Source organism: Danio aesculapii, chromosome 6, assembly GCF_903798145.1.
Source record: "Danio aesculapii chromosome 6, fDanAes4.1, whole genome shotgun sequence".
NCBI lineage: Eukaryota > Metazoa > Chordata > Actinopteri > Cypriniformes > Danionidae > Danio > Danio aesculapii.
In genome coordinates, this window is record NC_079440.1 from 9,781,031 (window position 1) to 9,803,386 (window position 22,356).

General features: G+C 37.7%; 1 protein-coding gene across 1 annotated transcript; it reads left to right on the forward strand.

Annotated features, from left to right (window-relative positions):
• Positions 1-529: 529 nt before the first annotated feature.
• Positions 530-20,826, forward strand: pa2g4a (proliferation-associated 2G4, a). Its single transcript, XM_056459445.1, has 13 exons — positions 530-722; positions 3,099-3,227; positions 4,096-4,201; positions 6,445-6,514; positions 7,908-8,000; positions 8,429-8,492; positions 8,933-9,011; positions 11,680-11,758; positions 11,900-12,033; positions 15,166-15,260; positions 15,353-15,480; positions 15,963-16,016; positions 19,641-20,826. The coding sequence occupies exons 1-13, from the start codon at positions 638-640 to the stop codon at positions 19,701-19,703; spliced, it is 1,179 nt and encodes a 392-aa protein (XP_056315420.1). The 5' UTR covers positions 530-637; the 3' UTR covers positions 19,704-20,826.
• Positions 20,827-22,356: the final 1,530 nt, after the last annotated feature.

The window sequence follows — 22,356 nt, forward strand, 5'->3', positions numbered from 1 at the left end:
GTTTCTGTTTGGAACTGCATATTAACTGCAGTAAATAAATGAACATAACAAATATGTTTCATTGGCAGTTTTATTGATCACTAAGACAGAACTGACTTGGATTTGTTTCTATTAAAAAAATATCTTAGATGTCGTTATAGCTACTTTTGCCATGTAGTTTTTAGCATAGCTTGCTACATTTCCCAGGGGGTAGCTTTTAGTGTAGTTAGGCTACATTTTAAATAGAATAGCTATGAACTTCGCTCACTACATTTTCCAAGTAGCTTTCCCAACTCTGATTAATGCTTTTTTCTTTCAGTACTGCTTGTGAATGTTCAAAAATCTAAATGCAGTGGTTACATAACGCTTAACCTTATTGTAAACCTGTATTAGACCAAACAAATGAATAATCAATAAAAAAGAACGAAAATAAAATATTAAACTGCTTTCTGGAAAGTACAACTGCCTGTGTCGGTTTTGGCGCCATCGAATATGACGACGCCTCAGACGTGGCTGCGTAGTGGGCGTGGTCACGTTGTGCGTGGAGGTCGTGGGCGGAGCGGCACGGTCGGTGAGCCGCCTGGTGGTAGCGTGACTGATTCTGCTGCCCGTTCACCATATAGACATACAGAGAGCCGCTTCCAGAGCCGGTGCAACGATGTCCGACGACGAGCAGCAAGAGCAGACCATCGCCGAGGACTTGGTCGTGACCAAGTACAAGATGGGCGGTGACATTGCCAACCGTGAGTTTGACGTTTTGAGGTGTTGAGTGGCTGACACACGGGCCTCCACGCCGCTTCTCATGCATGCCATGTGTTGGGACGAGAGGAGCAGCGTGGGTCGACAGACATCTGTCCCAAAGCTCTGACCTTACGCAACACACAGCCGCATTAAACCTCTTTTAAATGCACTGGTGTTCCTCCGACGTGTGTCTGTAAAGCACATAACATTACACTTTATTGCAGTCCTACATTAAGGAGGTAACGTTAGTCATTCTGGAGCTAATGCTAGCTAGCATTAGCCCTCAGTGCATGTAACGGGACACTTGTGGCTCTCTCGTTGCCTACTGCTGTGGGTTAGTCCTCAAAGTCGTGTGTTATTAGATGGAGATATCCACTGAAGCAGAGCAGCAGTCCTGTCTGTAAGCATTGACAATTCTGCAGATGCTGACGGGTTTTTGACTTATTCAGTGCAGAGCAGCTGGTGTCAGTGACTGGCTCATTGTGTCTTTTTTTACACTGAACTTGAATGGTTGAGCCTCAGTTCGACAAGGACTAATAGTTTTGCCACATTAATCTCAGAATTTGTTAATAATATTTTGTATTAATATTAGTAAGCACTTGTTATCTGGGTCTCCAATCTTGTGATGTTAGTGCTTATAGTTTTTCAGGTACCTGATTACTGATTTTTTTTAACACTTTGCAATATAGTTTCATTAGTAAACGTTATTTAATAAATTAGAAACAACAGCGAGAAATATCCATATTGCAGTTGAATAAAATAGTTGTAAAGTAAATCCATAGCAAAGTTATAAAAAAATATCTTCGTTTATTGAAAAGTTTGCTATTAGTTTTAATGCTCCATCAGGCATTAACTAAGAAATGAACATCACCTATTAATAAAAAATTCTCGTCTGATAAGTCTTAAAGCATTTGTTGCTGCTGAAAACACTGCCAAAAGCACAATCTGATCCTTTATTAAAGGCACTCTAATACACTCAGCATATGCTTGCTTCTTATTGAGCTATGCTTCACACTTCACAGCCATATCACCCTGCAGCCCAAGACTGGTTACTCGCTGAAGCTAAGCAGGGCTGAGCCTGGTCTGTACCTGGATGGGAGACCACATGAGGAAACTAGGTTGCTGTTGGAAATAGCCGCATTTCCACTATCGGGCCAGTGCGAGCCAGGGCTGTAATCGGGCCAGGCCGGGCCAATAGCCCGGGAGGTTGAGAAATGAGGCCGAAATCATGTTGCGTTTCCACTGTCGGGCTAGTTGCTCGCAGCGCGTCACGCAAACACCGCCCCCAGAACGTCCCCCGAATCAAACGTCACACAACCCGCCCACTTCAGCGGGAACAAAAAACTCAAATTATAACCACAAACACAACCTGGCATCACTACGAGAGCTGGAAGATGGAGAACACCGAAGCGATTGCTTTTTTACTGTTTGTGGTCTGTTGGTGTAAGGCCAGACAGCGATCCCTGGATAAGGACATTCGAGTTCGGCGGCATTTAACGCCATCTATTTGCCTCTGAACATTTTCCTTGGCCCAAATGTTCAGAAGAGCCAGTACTGTCTGCTATCCATTTTTTCTTCTTCTTAGTGAGTTGATCAAGCGCGATAGCAAAACAAATATAAGGGAAGAAAGCATCTTGTCTCCTCTTTACCTGACAGGAAAACTCCGCCTTTGTACGTAACCCCGCCCCGAAGCCCCAGTTGGCCCTCCTTGGCTCAAGGTATTCGGCGGGCCGAAAAAGGCCGGACGCTGGCCCCAAGGAAGCCCCTCTTTGGCCCGATTACGCCCTGGAAGTGATAGTGGAAACGCGACTGGCCTTGGCTCGCCCTGGCTCGCTCGCTTTAGGCGCGATAGTGGAAACGCGGCTAATGATGTTAGAGAGGCCAGCAGGGGACGCTTAACCTGCGGTCTGTGTAAATGCGAATGCCCCAGTATAGTGAAAGGGCACGCTATAATGTCAGTGATCACCATCTTTTGGATGAGAGGTTAAACTGAGGTCCTGACTCTCTGTGGTCAATAAAAATCCCATGGCACTTCTCGTAAAGATGTAACCCTGGTGTCCTGGCCAAATTCCCTCCATCTTGACCTCCCAATCATCCCCATCCACCGAATTGGCTCTATCACTGTCTTTCCACTCCACTAATAGCTGGTGTGTGAGCACACTGTGTCCTGTGGCTGCGATCGCATCATCCAAGTGTATGCTGCACACTGGTGGTGGAATGGAGAAACCCCCCTCATGATTGTGAAGCGCTTTGGGTGTATAGCTATATACAATAAATGTGCTATTTAAACACAAAACTGTAAAAAAACAAATGTTGGACTGGAAATTGTACCGTTACGCTTGTATATTATACTTGAATGCATTGTATTTTGTCTGTAGAGGCGTTGAGGGCAGTCATCGAGGCAGCCAAACCAGGAGTATCAGTTCTCAGCCTCTGCCAGAAAGGAGACGCTTTCATCATGGCAGAGACTGGGAAGATCTTTAAACGGGAGAAGGACATGAAGAAAGGTGAGACCTAAATATACAGCGCACAGCGTAAACAAGTACACCCCCTTTAAAAAACAATCCATATTTCTGTCCATTTCTCAGTGAATATAGACTATATAGTTTGGTTTAAACAGCGCAGCTTAATTAAACGGTTATATTCATTAAAATAAGAGTCTGGTTACCAAACATTGGGAATAAAAGATAACACATTTAAATTTCAAATGAGAAAAACAAATTAATTATTCATTTTATTTTATTTTCAGTTTAGTCCCTTTATTAATCTGGGGTCGCCACAGCAGAATGAACCGCCAACTTATCTAGCATATGTTTTATGCAGCGGATGCCCTTCCAACTGCAAACCATCACTGAGAAACATCCATACACTCCCATTTAGTTTACCTAATTCACCTATAGCGCATGTCTTTGGACTGTGGGGAAAACCGGAGCACCCGGAGGAAACCCACACAAACGCGGGGAGAACATGCAAACTCCACACAGAAATGCCAACTGACCCAACCGAGGCTCGAACCAGCGACCTTCCTGCTGTGAGGTGACAGCACTGCCTATGCGTTCACGCGTCGCCCCCCAAAATATTTTACTCTACCATATTCATTTGGGTGGACTATTTTTAAGTTTTGGCACTGTTTAATCTAATGTTGTATATACACAAATATATTATTGTAAAGCATCCTGTTGGAAATCTGAATTTAAAAGCGAGATCTGTGAGGGGTGTACTCATTTATGCTGGGCAGCTGGCTGAATTCTTGTGGTTCATAAGAGAGCGAGTGGGCTTCATAGATGGGCAGGTTTAATGTGAAGCGTCTCTCTCTCCTCACACATTATGCAGAAGGTCTGTTTGTTGAGGATTGGTGGTTGTCCTTTCTTGCAGGCATTGCGTTCCCCACCTGTGTGTCAGTCAATAACTGTGTCTGCCACTTCTCTCCCCTGAAGAGCGACCCCGACTACACGCTGAAAGATGGAGATTTGGTCAAAATGTAGGCAAAACTCCTCCAGCTCGTCTGTCTGACCTCGTGTCTCTTCCTTCCTCTCCTTTTCCTTCAGTCTATCTTGTCTGCAGTTGTCCCTCAGTGATGCATCCCAGTGTCGTCTCTACCCCTTCCGATTGTGTCTTCCTGCTTGTTCCCTTGTTTTCTGTGATCCACACATAAACCTGTTTGTTTTTTATACATACAGATGACATCAAGATGATTAGCCCTCCTGCGAAATTTAGATTCCTTTTCAAATATTTGCCAAAATATGTTAAACAGAGCCAGGAATTTTTCACATTATTTCTTATAATATTTTTTCTTCTTGGAAAAGTCTTATTTCATTTAGTTTGACTGGAATCAAAACAGTTTTTAAATATTTTTTATGCAATTTTAAGGTCAGTGTTATCCAATAACTTGCTTAATTGTACTTACCTACTTTGGTAACATAATAATCCAGTTAATGCTGAGTTCAGACTGCACAATTTTCAAAGTAGTCATGTCACGGATGTTTTCACACTGCATGATTGTTTGGGCTAGTGTTCCGTCGCTGCTGTTTTTGCACTGCAAGATTATCAACAACGGGGTTTCACACTGCGTTACTTTACAATAGAAAGAATCGCTCACAATTTTGTCTGTCCACAAACTACGTCCTACAACCAACACGCGAGAAGTGACATGACTACAATGCGAGGTCACGTAGTTTATCTCTTTGTTATTGACTACATGATAAGAACGAAGCCTTTAGTGGGGTAGAAAATGTACTTACTTAGAAGAGAATTAGCAATTTCTCTTCAACTTTTTTTCTTTTTTTGACCTAGTTGTGGTATTGCTCAGATGACATGTCAAACAAACACGGATGCTCCTGCCAAATTTCCACTAGTTTTTCCTCCATTTCTTGGGTCCAAATTGACTGAAAAGAAGCCCTTTTACGTTCACATGAAAGCGGCGAGAGCGTCAAAGTAGCCGGAAGTCAGTCGTTTTCAATGGGAGTCTGTGGCGAGGAGCAGCGCGGTGCGTCTTCAACGTTGTGGGCGTCAAGGAGAGTTGAAATCATGTCAATTTATGGTAGTGAACTATGATGCGGTTCGGCGACAAGCAATTGGACTGTAGAAGTCCACCGTTTGAGAGGAGTCCAGAGTACACAGTCACTGTGAACTTTGGTTCTGACCACAGTTGTTCCCAAGGGTCTGATTATTGCGGTCGCCGGATTTTCAATTATTTGCTATGTTTTCTTACAGTAGCATACATTAAAAAAAGTTACTGGCGAGTTACTGATGTGCATTAATGTTACATATCTTTTTTCTTTAAAAAAGTGGGAATCTCATGCGACAATATTGTAGAAGTATTGCTGCTTCAGGATATTTCAGACATATGGACACATTCGATAACTAAGTGGAGCACAGCCCCACCACATGCAACTTGATCTTCCATTGTTAAATGAATTTGATAAAAAGTGCACAACATTTTAATGCTAGAAAGCATGTTTTATGCGGGAATGTAACTGAAATGATATGCTGCAACGGCCCTTTTAAATACGAGATCAATGTAGCAAATTTTGACGCTCTCGCCGTAGGAGCTGAAGGCAGACAGCGTTGTCACTAGGGCAGCCAAAGCGACCTTTAACGCTCTCACTGCCTTCGGCGTGAACGGATAATTACTCGCGTGAACGAGCACTGATTTGGCTGTGATTTCAGTCAAAATCGGGGCTAAAATCAGTCCGAACTCGGCAGAAGTATTTAAATTGCAATTTAAGCTGAATACTAATGTCTTGCAAAATAAATAATGAAATATAATGAACTGTCATCATGGCAAAAACAAAAGAAATTAGTTATTAAAAATATGTTGAAGAAATTTTCACTAAATTAGTAAAACGGCACTTGAGAAATATTTGAAAAATAATAACAATTTCACAGGTCTAATCATTTTGACTTCAACTGTACATCTTAATAACTGGTTTGTGCTTTATTGAAGATTCTGTAGTATAATTATAATGGAAAGTGTTTTTATAAACCCTGTAGTTTTCTTTTTTAATGTATTTTTTGTATTCTTTTTTTTAATGGCATTACATTTTTATTGTAATCTTTTGGAAAATGCTCAAAGTTTTCCAATGGACCCTTTTCACATGTCTAGGGTTCTCCCAAATAAAAGTCATCAGAGTTCACATAGGAGATTCATTGACTTTCTCTCTGGCTGTATGTTTGTATTTTTCTGTGTTCTCTTCTAAATTTCTCTCATCTTTCTCTCAACAGTGATTTAGGAGTTCATGTTGATGGCTTCATCTCCAATGTGGCCCATAGCTTTGTTATTGGAGCTACTAAGGTTTGTGTGTGTGCGCATTTATATTTATTCTCTCACGGTTACTTCTGTTTTCATATTAGGAGCATCATTTTATTTTGTCAAATTCCTCTGAAGCTTGTTTTTTAATGTGCTGGTCTTAACCCAAAAAGGTTTTTTTACTCCATGAATACTTTTGTAGAAATTTCTAACAAAGTGAAACCAAATATTATTTTAGAGTTGTTAGAAAAAGTTGATTATGAACGTCTGATATAGTTTAACCTCAACGTTTTCTTGCCATGAATATATGCATAAGCTGGCATGGTGTTAAAGGGATAGTTCACTCAAAAAGGAAAATTCTGGTATCATTTACTCATCATCCACTTGTTCCAAACCTGTTTGACTTCTGTTGAGCACAAAACAATATACTGGTGAATGTTGTAAAATACTGCCATTGATTTTCATAGTATTTTATTTTTTATTCCTTCAATGGATCTCAATGGCTATTTTCTTTCTCCAGGATTCCTCAGAATATTCTGTTCTGTGTTCAACAAAAAATAAATTAATAAATATTTAGACCTACTTGAGTGAGTAAATGGTGAGAATTTTCATTTTTGGATGAATTGTCCCTTTAAACTATAGGTCTCAAACTTGATTCCTGGAGGACTGCTCTGCACAGTTTTCCTCCAACTCTAATTGAACATAGCTGAGCCAACTAATAAAGGTGTTTAAGACTACTAGAAACTACTAGATCAGCTGTGTTTGATTACAGTTGAAGTAAAACTGTGCAGAGCTGCGGCCCTCCAGGAATCGAGTTTGAGAGCTATGCTTTAAACCAAAGGTGTCCAACTGGATTCCTGGAGGGCTGCAGCTTTCCACAGTTTTGCTCCAACTCTAATCAAACACAGCTGATCCAACTAATCAAGCTGGATCAAGACTACTAGAGACTGTTCATCAGGTGTGAGTTGGAGGTGGTTGGACCTAAACTGTGTAGAGCTGTGGCCCTCCAGGAATTGAGTTTTAGACCACTAACAAACAACCAACAAACAAACTTCTCGTTACTACATTTGCGTGGTATTATCAACGCTAGAACATGGACAATACTTATTTATATTATTTTTTAGCATTTGTATTTCTACAAGTATTACAATACAATTTTACAGTGTATTTACGAATTTAGTTTTCTTTCTAACATTTGACCATGAAGAAATGTTAACTTGTCGTTTTTTTTTCCCCCACATGCTCATAAATTATACTGTGTTTGGTCATTGATTTCCAACATAGCTGTACTATTATTGTTTTTTTTACTATTGGCTATACTACGATTTTCTTCTACTAGATAGTTTCCTCAACTGCATATTGTAATGAGTAATTGAATAGTTAGATTTCATGTCAATTTATTCCCTTTGTGACTGATTGTACATCATCCCGTTTTCAGGAAGCCCCTGTGACAGGAAGGAAAGCTGACGTCATCAAAGCAGCACACCTGTGTGCAGAAGCAGCTCTGCGTCTTGTTAAACCAGGCAACCAGGTTAGTACAATACTTCCAACCAGTATCAGAAACGAACAGGGTGTTATGGTAAGAAATGTCCATACATTCAAGCTAAAGGCCAATTAAACAATACTGTTACATCAATACTGGCAGCACGATGGCTCTGTGGTTAGCACTGTTGTCTCACAGCAAGAAGGTCACTGGTTCGAGTATTGGCTGGGTCAGTTGGCATTTCTGTGTGGAGTTTGGCGTGGGTTTCTTTAAATGGCAAATGTTGCTCCGTAATGAAAAATTTCAGTTATAAGATTTTGATATAATTATTAAAATAATAAAGGTTGAAGCTTTTTATCAACTTTGAGATCATTAGAGATCATAAAACAGCATATCTTAATATAAAAATGAAGTGATGGTCTGTTTCTCATGTAAAGTCTTTTGTCTTTTCTGCCTGCCCAATTTACCTTTTGAAGAACACTCAAGTAACCGAGGCCTGGAACAAGATTGCCCACTCATTCAAGTGCAATCCAATTGAGGGTGAGTTCTGGCTGATGTTTTTTTGGTACAGCCCAACCACAATTAAAAGATTATCCATCTAGAAAACAGTTTGAAGGTGTGGATTGTGTGAGTAAATGCATTATTCAAGTAAATGACTTAAAACGCAATATTTGTGCAAAAAAACTGGAATGATATTGCAGAATTGCTTTTATAAAACATAAAGAAATGTTTTTCTTCAGTTTTGAAACATAAAAAAACCTGCAAAAACGACCCCCTCCAAAAACAAAAGTGGTTGAAAGTGTGTGAAAGAGATTTCCTCATCTACTTGTGATCCTGCTGGTCATCTTAATGTAACACATGTTAACATTAGAACATGTTTCAGTTTTGAGTGAAATCACATGTTTTAATCGCACAAAAGATGAAAGCCTTGACTCGCTGTTTGTGCCATTATTAACTGTTTTTCTTCTGTTCACGAATAGGTATGCTGTCCCACCAACTAAAGCAACATGTGATTGATGGAGAGAAGACCATTATCCAGAACCCTACAGATCAACAAAAGTAAAAAAGAAAAACATTTCAATTATTTTAGATTTGTCAAGCATGTTTTTATGCCACCACAGAGCCCGGCTGATATATTTTTGCCATTAATTTAGATACAGTAACTCCATGTCTATAATCTGAAGACAGGATGAGTATTATTTCATTAAAAAAATAGTTCTTGAGATGTAAGATTTTAGTTTAGTTAATAAATTTTAAAGACAACAAGACAAGATTTGTATACTAAGAGCACTTTGAATATATTTTTTAAATGTAGTACCAGGAAGAACTATTTAACCAGGAATTAATTGATCATATATTGAACTGAAAATCATATCTAATGTTTTTAATGTAAAATATTTAACTTTTTTCAATTATAAACCACATTGTAAATTGATATTATGTAATTATTATTATTTTACCTAGACAGTGGTCCCTTGTTTATCATGGGAGTTACTTTCTAAAACTTAACACGCAATAGGTGAAATCTGCGAAGTAGTCAGCTTTACTTTTTACAATTATTAAAGATGTTTTAAGGCTGTAAAACCCCTCACTACACACTTTATACACTTTTCTCAGACAGGCATTAACATTTTTTACACTTTTTTTCTCTTGTTTAAAAAGTTTTTAGAAAAATAAGTCCAGTATTATAGAATTAAACCAAAGATTAATTTAGTCAAACATACAGGACAGCACTTCAGAGTCACACTGCTAGTGATTGAAGATTTATGTAAATTTGGCAAGCTGAACTTGTTCTGTACTGTACAGGAGACACGGCACAAAGGAGATTGATTGACAATGGTCTACAGCCAGTCAGGACGCAGAACGCAATGCACTAAACAGACACAGAATGCAATGCGCTGTAGAAAAAAACCATGTCACTGGGTTTCCGCGGGGTCTTAAAAAGTCTAAAATTTAAAAAATCTAAATTTTAGGCCTTAAAAAAACTTAAATTCGCTGTTCTAGGTCTTAAATATTTTTCCAATGTCCATGTAACGCTACATCTAATGCTCATTTAAATAATTTTTTGTTGTTGTTTCTTGGTTTTCGTGGTGTTGTAGTTCTTTATTTCACTAGTCTAAATGTAATTTGCGGTTCTACAACTACAGATGAGACCAACATGCAAAAGCCAATCAGCTTTCTGTTATTGAACTCTGTGCGCGCGGCGAATGAGACCCTGTGTTTGTGGAGGTTTGCTTTGGGTGCGCGCGACATGATTTCGCATGGCGGAGCTCATGAAATTTTTTGAGATTCGGGTGAACAGTTTGTGTGGCGCCGCGTTTCATTAGAGTTGAATATGAAACGCTTTGGAAAGATTTTGTCTGAAACAGGTACCACCGTACAGACATCTTTATGATCTGTCCATGCGTGATTATAGGGAGAACCAGATGACCAATAATTCTTGGATAGAAATGGCAACAGCCGTGGAAAAGGAGGAACGTTTTTGTAAAAGTTTGGAAAAACCTGAGTCTTAAGTTTGCTAAAGCAAAAAAAGAGGCCATGCAAAAGTGGAGACCCAGGTGGTTTCAATATTACAGAATATGTTTTTTCCGCCAGTCATAGGTTTTACACCAATGTATATATTACAATTTTGAATTTAAAACAATTTAATAGTTACAAACTAAAATTAAGTAACAAATGATGTCTTTGATAACTGGAAAGGAATATATGAACCTATCAGTTTACAATATACTGATGCCCAATTTCTAGGCTTTATTGGTGATAATGGTCTGAAATGTTATACCATTATTGCCATTTTAGCTTATAAGTAGAGGACAGAAACTAGCCAGACACTAATGTGTGAATTGTTGAGTGGGCAAAATAAAAAAATGTCAGTTTTTAGTTATTTAGTAAGTGTACTTTTTTTTTTCTTTTATTCTTGCCATAATAAAAATATAATTGTAGAGCAACACATGTTCTGTTGTCATTGTTATTTAACTTTAATAGGTAGAACTGTCCAAGATATGGACAAAAGCAAGTGAAGCATCAAAGTTTGATTAAAAAAATCTTGAATGGTTATTAAAATATTTATTATGATTATAATAAATTATAAAACTGATAAAAAATTATTCGTTTAAAAATCCTTAATAATATTAATGATATGACGTAGTTCCGGAAACTTTCTACTTCTCTGTTTATCTGTCTGATTTTACTGTTTCTTTTAACCGTCCCCTGTCATTTTAAAGAATATCTCAATGGTGAACACGTCAAGTATAAAAGCCTCGTCCGTTTCGTGAGGTGTGCAATGTGGCGCCAGGCGAAAGTATAAATCAGCCTTAAGATGTTTGTTTGTTTGTTTTTTTTGTAGTTCAGTGGTGCATCTAACCTGTCTTTAGTACTGTTCAATTTGAATACATTTGTTTTACCACTAATTTTTTGATTTTGCATTTTCTCTTTGTGTATGTGTGTTTTTGATATTGTGATCTAGGTCTTAAATTTAATACTTAATGATCTTATAAAGGTCTTAAAGTCTTAAATTTGACTTTATGATATCTGCAGAAACCCTGTGTCTGATAGCACAAAAAAAATATGTGAAGCTGCAAAAAGTGAATTGCGTTATAACGAGGGAGCACTGTATTGATCTTGTCATAAAATGGCTTTAAGTTGCTAATGTCGCAATAAATAAATAAACAAACACATAAAATGTCATCAGATTTGCATTGACTGGCTTCTGTTGGTCTGGTTACAGGAAGGACCATGAGAAGGCAGAGTTTGAGGTTCATGAAGTTTACGCTGTAGATGTGCTGATCAGCTCAGGAGAGGGGAAGGTAAGAGACAATCTTGCCATCTCTTGGCTTTATTATTATTATTATTATTATTATTATTTTTATCATCATCATCATCCCATAGATGTGATTATATTAAATAAAAACAAATGGAATATTTAGCCTGTCTGCTCTCTGTCATAGGCTAGAGATGGAGGCCAGAGGACAACCATCTACAAACGAGACCCCAGTAAGCAGTATGGGCTGAAAATGAAGACCTCCAGAATGTTCTTCAGTGAGGTGGAGAGACGCTTCGATGCCATGCCCTTCACTCTCAGGTTTGAGACTCTCTTCTTCAGTTCTTTCATTAGTACTGAGCTAAATCAGGTCGCTAATATAGAGGCAGTATTAGATATTCTGTTTGTCTATGAATGATGTAGCTAGTCAAACTGTTCATAAAAACAGAAGACACTGAACACACCCTTGAGAAGTCTTTGATATGACACATACAGGGCTTGACTCTAAAGATGTCATTTTTGTCGACTACTTTAAAGGTCCCATGAAATTAAAAGAACATTTTTTAGATGTCATTATCTTTAATTTTTAAGATATCTATGATTTCATCCGCACCAACGCAGTGACACAATTCGCATTTGGGAGAAAGCACATGTAAAGCTTGTAGTTTGTCACTTCTACCTGAATGGATCAAGGCTTTTTTTTCCACATCACCTCATACTTAATTTTCAAATCAAATCTTGACCAATCAAATGCTCTCTAGCATCTGACATGCTCCGCCCCACTTCACATTTGATGCGCTTGAGTCCAACCACTCTCACAGGTAGAGCAGCAGTAAAACAAAACACTATTGGTTGATCTTTATAAAGGGGAGGAGCTACACTGTCCAACCCCCTCTTTATGTTTCAGTTGACATTACGTCAAATAAAAGATGTGCATTTCAAAGCCCTTCACAGCACCATTATTATTGTAATGGGTGTTTTATGCGTAGGAGATGACGATCGAGTGTATAACTAACTTTGCAAAAAACAAAAAAAATCTTTAAAAGTCTAAGGCTGTGTGTCCACCGAAACATTTTTGCATTGCAGAAACATGAGAGCTGTTCTAAAAATGCAGCATTATTTGCAGGACAGCGTTTGTTTGTTTTTCAGTCTTTTGCTATGATACAGAGTATCCCTGCTGGACCGTTACAAGTTGAAAGTCTTGAGCAGATTTGTCAATAGTTCCATTGTGTTGTCCCGCCACTCCTACACGGTGATTGGACAGCAAGCTCAAAAGTAATTGGCGCTGACGACTCAAAAACAAAGTGCTAGAATTATAGAAAAAAATGAAAAAAATGAGGTGGACACGCAGTCTTAAAGCTTTCATTGCGTGATGAAGCCTAATCGAACGCCATATTAACCAAAAAATGAAACTGACGAATTAAGAATGTTCATCAGATATGATCAATCAAGTAAGATCACACAATCGTTTTCTGAATGAGCACAATGGAAGATATTTTTTTTATGCAAGTGAAACAAATAAAAGTCTCAAACTAAACTCTTAATTAGTTAAAAAAAAAAGTTATTACATTCTGATTGCTGAAAAAAGTATGTTCTATAAGTGTCTATTGTATGCACGCTTCACCGTATCAATGCAAGTAGGCCATCCAGGTACTTCAAATTCAGACGAAGTTAGTCACAAACTGCTTTTAATCTACTAGTAATCCAGCAAAATCCAGCACACATTCAATTCAGCTCTTTAGTGGGTCCTTAAACAGTGATATCTGCATTAAACTGAACTGAATCAGGGTTAACTGAACTAGAACTACACCAGCAGCATTCGACGCTACTCTCCTGCCTGCCTCGCTTGCTGGAATGTTCCAAAATCTAAAATATTTTGGCTTTTTATTCTCTTCATCTTTGCAAAGCTTCTTTGATACGATCTATGTTGTAAAAAGCTATGCAAAACAAGGATGATGTTAATGCTGCCTTTCACTTGCTTCATTTCTGAAGTATTGTTTTGACTTGATGATGAAGTGAATCACACATTAACCATCTAATGACATCTTAAAGTTATTTTTATTTGTCCATGATGTCCATTTTGTACAATAGCCTAGTGGTTAGTTCATCGACACATGGCACCGTGGTGTTCACGACGACCCGAGTTCGATTCCTGCCTCAAGGTCCTTTACCACCCTTCCCCTATCTCTACTCCCCATACTTTCCTGTCTCTAACCCTTCACTGTCCTATCACAATAAAGTTGAAAACCCCTAAAAATAATGCTAAAAAAAAAAAAAAGCCTGAACCAGCACAAAAACATACTCTGCAGAATGCTGTTTATTATCTTCATCATAAGAAATCTTGATATTTTATTTGTCAATGTTACATACCATTATTTCCAATGAAAATCTCACAATTTAAGATTGTATGTATGCTCTCAGATCTATTTTTAGTCACAAATGCAAGTGAAATGCTCACACTAAGCCCTGATATTTGTCATGTCATGGAAATCCTAGAACAGGGGTGTCCAAACTTTTTGGGCCGAGGGCCAGATGCAAAAAAAAAATAATAATAAAAAAATCATTGTCCCAGGTCAAATTTTACATGCATCACACAGACACGCATATATATATATATATATATATATATATATATATATATATATATATAGATATATAGATATATAGATACATAGATATATAGATATAGATAGATTATTATGAAATTATTTTAACTCGTCGTCCAACTGTGTTTCTAGAAAGAATTATGTTTTTAAAATCTTGAATCTTCTCTGGGCAAATTACAGTTGAAACGCCCATCAGACACTTCTATATAAGGTTTCCTGTGCTGTGCGATTAGCTGAGCTACCTCATAACTAGCCAGCGTAGAATTTTCTTGCACTTTATTAGCATGAAAAAACTGCTGTTGTTGAGCTAATGCGCAGCTGCTAATTGTTTTACTTTTTGATCTCGTTCGGCACCAGTGTAAGAGTTGAAGGCCTGATGTTTTGTTTCATAATGTCTTTTAATATTATATTCCTTCATTACTGCAAATGATTCCTGACAAATTAAACCGACACATTCCGCTGACCTCTGTGAAGAAATATTCTTTGCCACAACGTGACTGATATTTCCTGCACTGACTGTTGATTTTCCTTTTTCTTGGTTGCGCCATGGCTTGCAAAAATGTGATTATCAATTCTGTTTCCTTCAGTTTGGTCTGTTGGTTTTACGTCATAACAAGAACTGCTGCCTAATTGAACGCTTGTGATAGCGACACCTGGTGGTTATTTATTGAATTACGTTCATTTTTGTAAAGCGGGCCAGATTGTATTAATATTTTTAAAAAACCTCCCGCGGGCTGCCACAAAACTGATTGCAGGCGGTAGTTTGGACACCCCTGTCCTAGAAGACTGACGTAGTGATGGATAGATGATTGAGATGTCAGAGTAATTTGGTGTTGGTGTCCTGCAGGGCGTTTGAGGATGAAGGAAAAGCTCGTCTTGGGGTGGTGGAGTGTGCCAAACACGAGCTCCTGCAGCCTTTCAGTGTGCTCAATGAGAAAGAAGGTCAGTCTTATTATCAATTTAGTATTTTCTCCATGTTTGACCTCTGTTTACTTCTACAATTGGTAAATCCTTCTTTCCACCTGTTTCTTTAGGTGAATTTGTGGCTCAGTTTAAGTTTACAGTGCTGCTGATGGCCAATGGGCCTTTGAGAATCACCAGTGGACCACTTGAAGCAGAACTCTACAAGTCTGAACATGACGTTCAAGATCCTGAACTGAAGGTAGACAAGACCCATTTATTCTGTTTACATTTGCAATGATAATAATAATACAGTTAGGCTGGCATGGTGGCTCAGTGGTTAGCACTGTCTCCTCACATCAAGAAGGTCGCTGGTTCCTGTACCGGCTGGATCAGTGTACATTTCTGTTTAGAGTTTGCATGTTTTCACGTGTTAGCGAGGGTTTTCTCTGAGTGCACCGGTTTTCCCCACAGTCCAAAGACATGCGCTATAGGCGAATTAGATTAACTAAATTGGCCATAGTGTGTGTCTGTCTGTCTGTCTGTTTGTCTGTCTGTGTGTAATTGTGAAAGTGTATGGATATTTCCCAGTACTGGGTGGTGGCTGGAAGGGCATCCGCTGCATAAAAAGATATACCGGAAAAGTTGGTGGAGGTGACCCCTGATAAATAAGGGACTAAGCAAGGAAAATAAATGAATAATAAAGTTTTTCCTGCTGTGATGTTTCGATTTCTTCATTTTCAGTCTCTGATCCAGAGTTCTGCAAGTCGTAAAGCACAGAAGAAGAAGAAAAAGAAGGTGAGGCTTCATGTTGTCAAGCATGTCTGGCATTTTCTGACCTAAAACACAAAACAAGAAGTTTAGTGGCCTTTTTTTCATACAATTTGTTATATATACAGTTAAAGTCAGAATTATTAACCCTCCTGAATTATTAGCCCCCCGTATGTTTTTTTTTTTTCTCTCTGCAATTTTTGTTTAAGGGAGAGAATTCTTTAATCAGATTTTTAAACATGATAGTTTTATTAACTCAATTCTAATAACTGATTTCTGATTATGTGCCATGATGACAGCACGTAATGTTTTACTTGATATTTTTCAAGACACTAGTATTCAGCAGGGACATTAAAAGGCTTACCTAGGCTCATTAGGGAAGTTAGGGTAATTAAGCAAATCATTGTATAATGATGATTTGCACTATTTAGCAGACCCCCTAGTTTTTGCCGTCTTTCTTTTTTTGTGTGTGTGTGTGTGATTTATTTATTTATTTGTTTTTTATTTTTTCGCGATTTAAAAATGACTTGTGGTGGTAATTTCCAGAAATTTGCGGACAATTTTGCAATTAAAAACAAGCAAACAGTTATTTACCATTTTATGTAGTCCACTATGTTAGGTGTGCAGTCTGACTCAATGACAATGACACAAATTATAAAAATAAAGCTTCTTTATTTTGGTCTCTTGTCAAGACAAGCTAAAACAGATCTAAAACAATAGTGATTAAGCCAAAGGAAGGTTGTATCATTTTCATGCACAAACTTTTTCTCTCTCTCAGATTTCAGCTCCCCTGAGCATCTGACATGTGGCTCACTCAGGAAATGCGTTAGAGCTTCCCCTATCTTAATACACCTAAAACACAGATTGCCGTAAAACCTGTCGCAGGGAAGCGATTAGTTTTCTCTTGTTAACTGCAGGGAAAGAGTTAAGCGGTACCAGTTATCGATTTCATGAACTCCATAATACCTGCCATACATGTGAAGCACAAATAATGTCCTTCAATTCTGTCAAGTCCCGCGGACATCTTACTCCATCATTGTAAGCTGCTTGCTCTTCTTTCTGTTCCGTTGCTCCATTTGTTAGATGTTTGCTTACGCGTTTTTGCACTCTGAAGCACGTCAAATGCACAAAACGCCCAATTTGCGCCACAGGATGTCTAATCGCATCTTTGCATTGCCTTCACATGGAAATCACTCGTGCTTCATCCGCGTCTGCTTACTGCACAGGCTGAAAAACAGCCCCCACCCCCATCTAATGTAATGATTGTGAGGGCGCAGGTGATATGTCATTTTTCAAGAGACACTCAAACACATCATGTATTACAATAAATTGCCAACTGAAATAAATATAATTTGACTAATTTTTTTATTTGTTTTATGAGGTTATTTAAATTTTTGGTGATTATTTTGCGTTTAATTAAATATTTAGCAGGATTGCAAAAAAATTGCGACTTTTTGTTGATTTTGTTGGATTCAGCGATCGCGGATTCGCGAAAAACTAGGGGGTCTGATATAGTATGCACTATAGTAAAAAAAAAAAATATCATTCTAATAACTGATTCAATTGTGTTTTGCTGTGAACACACAAAAATCATGTAAAATGTTTCTCTTTTATCTCAAGAACCATTGGAGCTGCAAAATCCTGGAGGGACTGACTTACACACTGTACTTTTTGTACTACGATCCACAGGATTCAATAAAATCAAAAACAGAAATTGTATTACAGCCGCTTGTGAATTGCGCTACACAAATAATCTTAACGGTTCATATATTGCATAATGCAAGGTTGTCCAATCCTGTTATTCAACACACAACATGGTGCTAGTCTGCACACAGGAAAAACAGATATGCAGATTTCAAGTGTGTACTGTCATGGCGTTTTGGTTAGTTTGCATAATAGGGTTGTCATGATACTGGTATCCAATCATGACTGAAATTTTAAAAACGTCCATTTTCTGCTAATATTTAAGTACTGTTAAGCACGTTCATAAACAGTGCTGATTTGCCATTGTGTTCACGTGCTCAACAAAAATGACTGTGATTGGCCATGAAGGTCCTCAGTTCACCGAACTCACCACCGTTCACTGAGTGTAACCACAGCTACAGGAACACTGGAGCGTTTCAAAGTCACGTCCATCAGCTGGTTTGTCTTTAAGCTGACATATGAGCGATTCGCTGATGAATTGCAGCTTCGAAACGCTCCAGTGTCTCTGTATCTGTTATTACACTTAATAAAAAACGGTGAGTTCGGTGAACTGATGACCTCCAAGGCCAATCACAGTTATTTCTGTTGAGCACGTGAACACAATAGCAAATCAGCGCTGTTTATGAACGTGATTAACAGTGCTCAAATGTTAGCAGAAAATGGCATTTTTAAAATCTCAATTGGAACCAAATTCCAGTATCGTGACAACCAGGGGCGTCGCTAGACCCAATTTACTGGGGCACGTGCCCCAGTAAAAATCTCCAGTGCCCCAGTAAATGCATTGAGATATGATTTACTTGTATGCAAGTGTATTTATTAAGAGTGCTAATTGCGAAATAAAGACGTTATTCTCTATGTGCAACCAAACCAACGCTGGTGAAAGCAATGTAGTTTAATCAAAAAGCAAACTGACGCATCTCCGCGTGTGCGCAGAGAAATTGCGCCTCTCTGCGTGTGCGCCTCTCTCACGCGCTGCTCTTCTGCCGGTGCGAGTCCTGGTAGTTAATATGCGCGCCAAAAAAGCAGGCTACTTACTTGTCACGCGTCGCTCATGCGTTGTAAAACCGGATTAACAGTCTTTTTTTGTTTAGCTAGTTGACAAAACTAAAGTTTAAACAATATGACGGTGATCTTACTAAGCAAGGCTCCAGATTTTTTTGTATGAAGCAAAAAGGAGGGATGAGGAGTCAGGGAGGTAAAGACTTAACAAACCTAATTATCTGCCATGTGTCAAGTCTAAGACAACTGATAATTCTATAAAACATCTTTTTTTATTTTATTCAATTGTCTATAGAATTTCATTCAAATAAAATTAATATTTATGCAAAAGATTTCTTAAATTATCTTAGCATATCACTCCAGTTTTGTCTAAACATTGTTTTCCAGTTACATTTACGATTATTAAGAATACTAATTGTATTTTATTTATAATAAATATTTCTTTAAAAAAAAAAATAAAATATATATATATATATATATATATATATATATATATATATATATATATATATATATATATATATATATATATATATATATATATATATGTATATATATACATATATATATATATGTATATATATATATATATATATACATATATGTATATATGTATATATATACATATATATACATATATGTATATATATATATATATATATATATATATATACATATATATATATATATATATATATATATATATATATATATATATATATATATATATATATATATATATATATATATATATATATATATATATATTTTTTTTTTTTTTTTTTTTTTTATTTATTTATTTATTTATTTATTTATTTTTTTTTTATTTATTTTTGGTGCCCCAGTAGAGCTTTAAGTCTAGCAACACCCCTGGTGACAACCCTTTTACATAATTGAAGACTGTTAGTTCATAGTCTGTGTTGACTTTTCTATTGCTTTTGTTTGCAGGCCTCCAAAACTGCAGAGACTGCAACAGGCCAACCAGCTGAGAATGAAGTTGCAGCCAAATAAAGGCAACACAACTCACAAACCCCCCGACAAGCAAAAACTCCAACATTTCTCCCCGTTTTATCCTCATCACTCATTTGATCACGAGCCACTCTTAAACCTGTTAAACATGTCTGCCTCCCTCATTACGGAGAAACGCCACTCCACTGAATTTGTATTTTCATAATGAATCTATTTGCCCTTTTGAAGCACTCGATTTGCATTTCGACTGGAACACAATGCCTTTTTCAAAATGTTATTAAAAAAGCTGCGCAATTCTTTTGTAGAGTTGCGCTTTTCACAACTGTTGACTGTTTGAAATGCTTTGTTTGGCCCTAAGGTTAACTTTAAAACCGCATTACACTAGATTAGATTAAGTGGTTGGAGGACGTTAATTCAATCTGCAAAAATTCTATTTCTCAGGGTTTCAAAGATGAAACAGTCTACTTAATCTGAGAAGTAGGATCGAGAATGGCTTACAGGGGCATTAGAAATCAAATTGAGTGTGTAGAATTCCTTACGACTTCATTTGTACATCTAAAGACGACTCCTAAATATTGGAGAATCATTTGTTCATATCTTGTTAATTCCATGCTTCATCTTTTAAAGTGTGGAATAATTTTGTTGGTGCAGGGCTGTTTTTCCCAAACACATTTGAGATGTTAATTCTACCTAGCATTAGAAAGTCTGATTTATTATGGGTTTGCTTAAAAGGTCTGATCCAAAATACAGCTAAACTCTCTGAAGTAGAGTTATAACTTCCTCTGGACAAGGACCAACACATGATCACTTTACTTTTACAAAGCAATAGAGTGTTCGCTTGACTGAATATTCAGATCAAAACTAGGCTCGGACTGGATTGAGAAGCTTTCCAGGCATTATTGTACAATCCAGTCAGTGCAACAATTCCAGCAAGTGGTTCTGTAATATTTCTGGATCAGTTTGACTTTTTCGCAGGTTTGATTGAGGCTCGGTAGATCGTCCGAAATGTTGGTTGTGACATTTTGTTCTGCTTACAGACTGTAAAGGTTTGTGTGGGAGAGGAGAGAGCGGAGGTTTGGAATTGACACGATCTTGTTTTTGTAGTACAAACCATCATATGGGACTATTTTACAACTAATGAAATAAAACATAACTTTGAATATAACTTCTTTAGAATTGTCATGATTAATTGCAGAAATGTACACACTCTGGACCTCTGCACTGGTTATTTTTTATAAGAATAATTCCTTACTTTTATATAGCGATTTTCTGGGTACTCAAAGCTTTTTGCACATTTTTATGAAGTTACTTCTGAAATAACAGGAGCATTTTGGAGGGTTTATGTCTCTAATATATACACTCAACGGCCACTTTAATAGGTACACCTTACTAGTACTGGGTTGGACCCATTTTTGCCTTCAGAACTGCTTTAATCCTTCATGGCATAGATTCAACAAGGTACTGGAAATATTCCTCAGAGATTTTGGTCCGTATTGACATGATGGCATCACGCAGTTGCTGCACATCCATGATGTGAATCTACTGTTCCACCACATCACAAAGGTGCTCTATTGGATTCAGCTCTGGTGACTGTGGGGGCCATTTGAGTACAGTGCACTCATTGTCATGTTCAAGAAACCAGTCTGAGATGATTCACGCTTTATTACATGGCGCGTTATCCTGCTGGAAGTAGCCATCAGAAGATGGGTACACCGTGGTCATAAAGGGATGGACATGGTCTGTAGACCTACCATCTGAATGTCACAACAGAAATCGAGACTTATCAGACCAGGCAACGTTTTTCCTATCTTCTATTGCCCAATTTTGGTGAGCCTGTGTGAATTGTAGCCTCAGTTTCCTGTTCTTAGCTGACAGGAGTGGCACCTGGTGTGGTCTTTTGCTGCTGTAGCCCATCCACCTCAAGGTTGGACATGTTGTGTGTTCAGAGATGCTCTTGTGCAGACCTCGGTTGTAACGAGTGTTTTTTTTTTTTTAGTTAATGTTGCATTTCATTTTTCTCTGACATCTGGCATCAATATAGCATTTGTCCCTACAGAACTGCCGCTCACTGGATATTTTCTTTTTTTCCTGATCATTTTCTGTAAACCCAGTTGTGCGTGAAAATCCCAGTACATCAGCAGTTTCTGAAATACTCAGACCAGCCCGTCTGGCACCAACAACCATGCCGTGTTCAAAGTCGGTTTGAACTGCAGCAGATCGTCTTGACCATGTCTACATGCCTAAATGCATCGAGTTGGTGCCATGTGATGGGCTGATTAAATATTTGGTTAACGAGCAGTTGGACAGTGTACCTAATAAAGTGGCCGGTGAGTGTACAGGATATAAGGCAGATAATTGCATAACTATCGATTTCGTTCAGTGTCCAGCAAAGAGAAGTCGAATTTTTGGGTGGGAAAAATAGAAGTGTGATATAGCGACAGGTGGCGCTGTGTGGCCCAGACTAATGAACTCGTGTTGAAGTTTATTCAGTTCATTACTTTAAGACTTTTTAAAAGTTTTTTAATTGTTTAGAGACTGAAGCTACGGATGAAACAGACAATCATTGAAAAGATTTTAAGAGCACTAGAAAATATAAAAGCAATATTAAAGTAATATAAAAACTATATACAGGGTGGGCCATTTATGTGGATACACCTTAATAAACTTACTAGGAATTTCACAAGAAAAACAATGG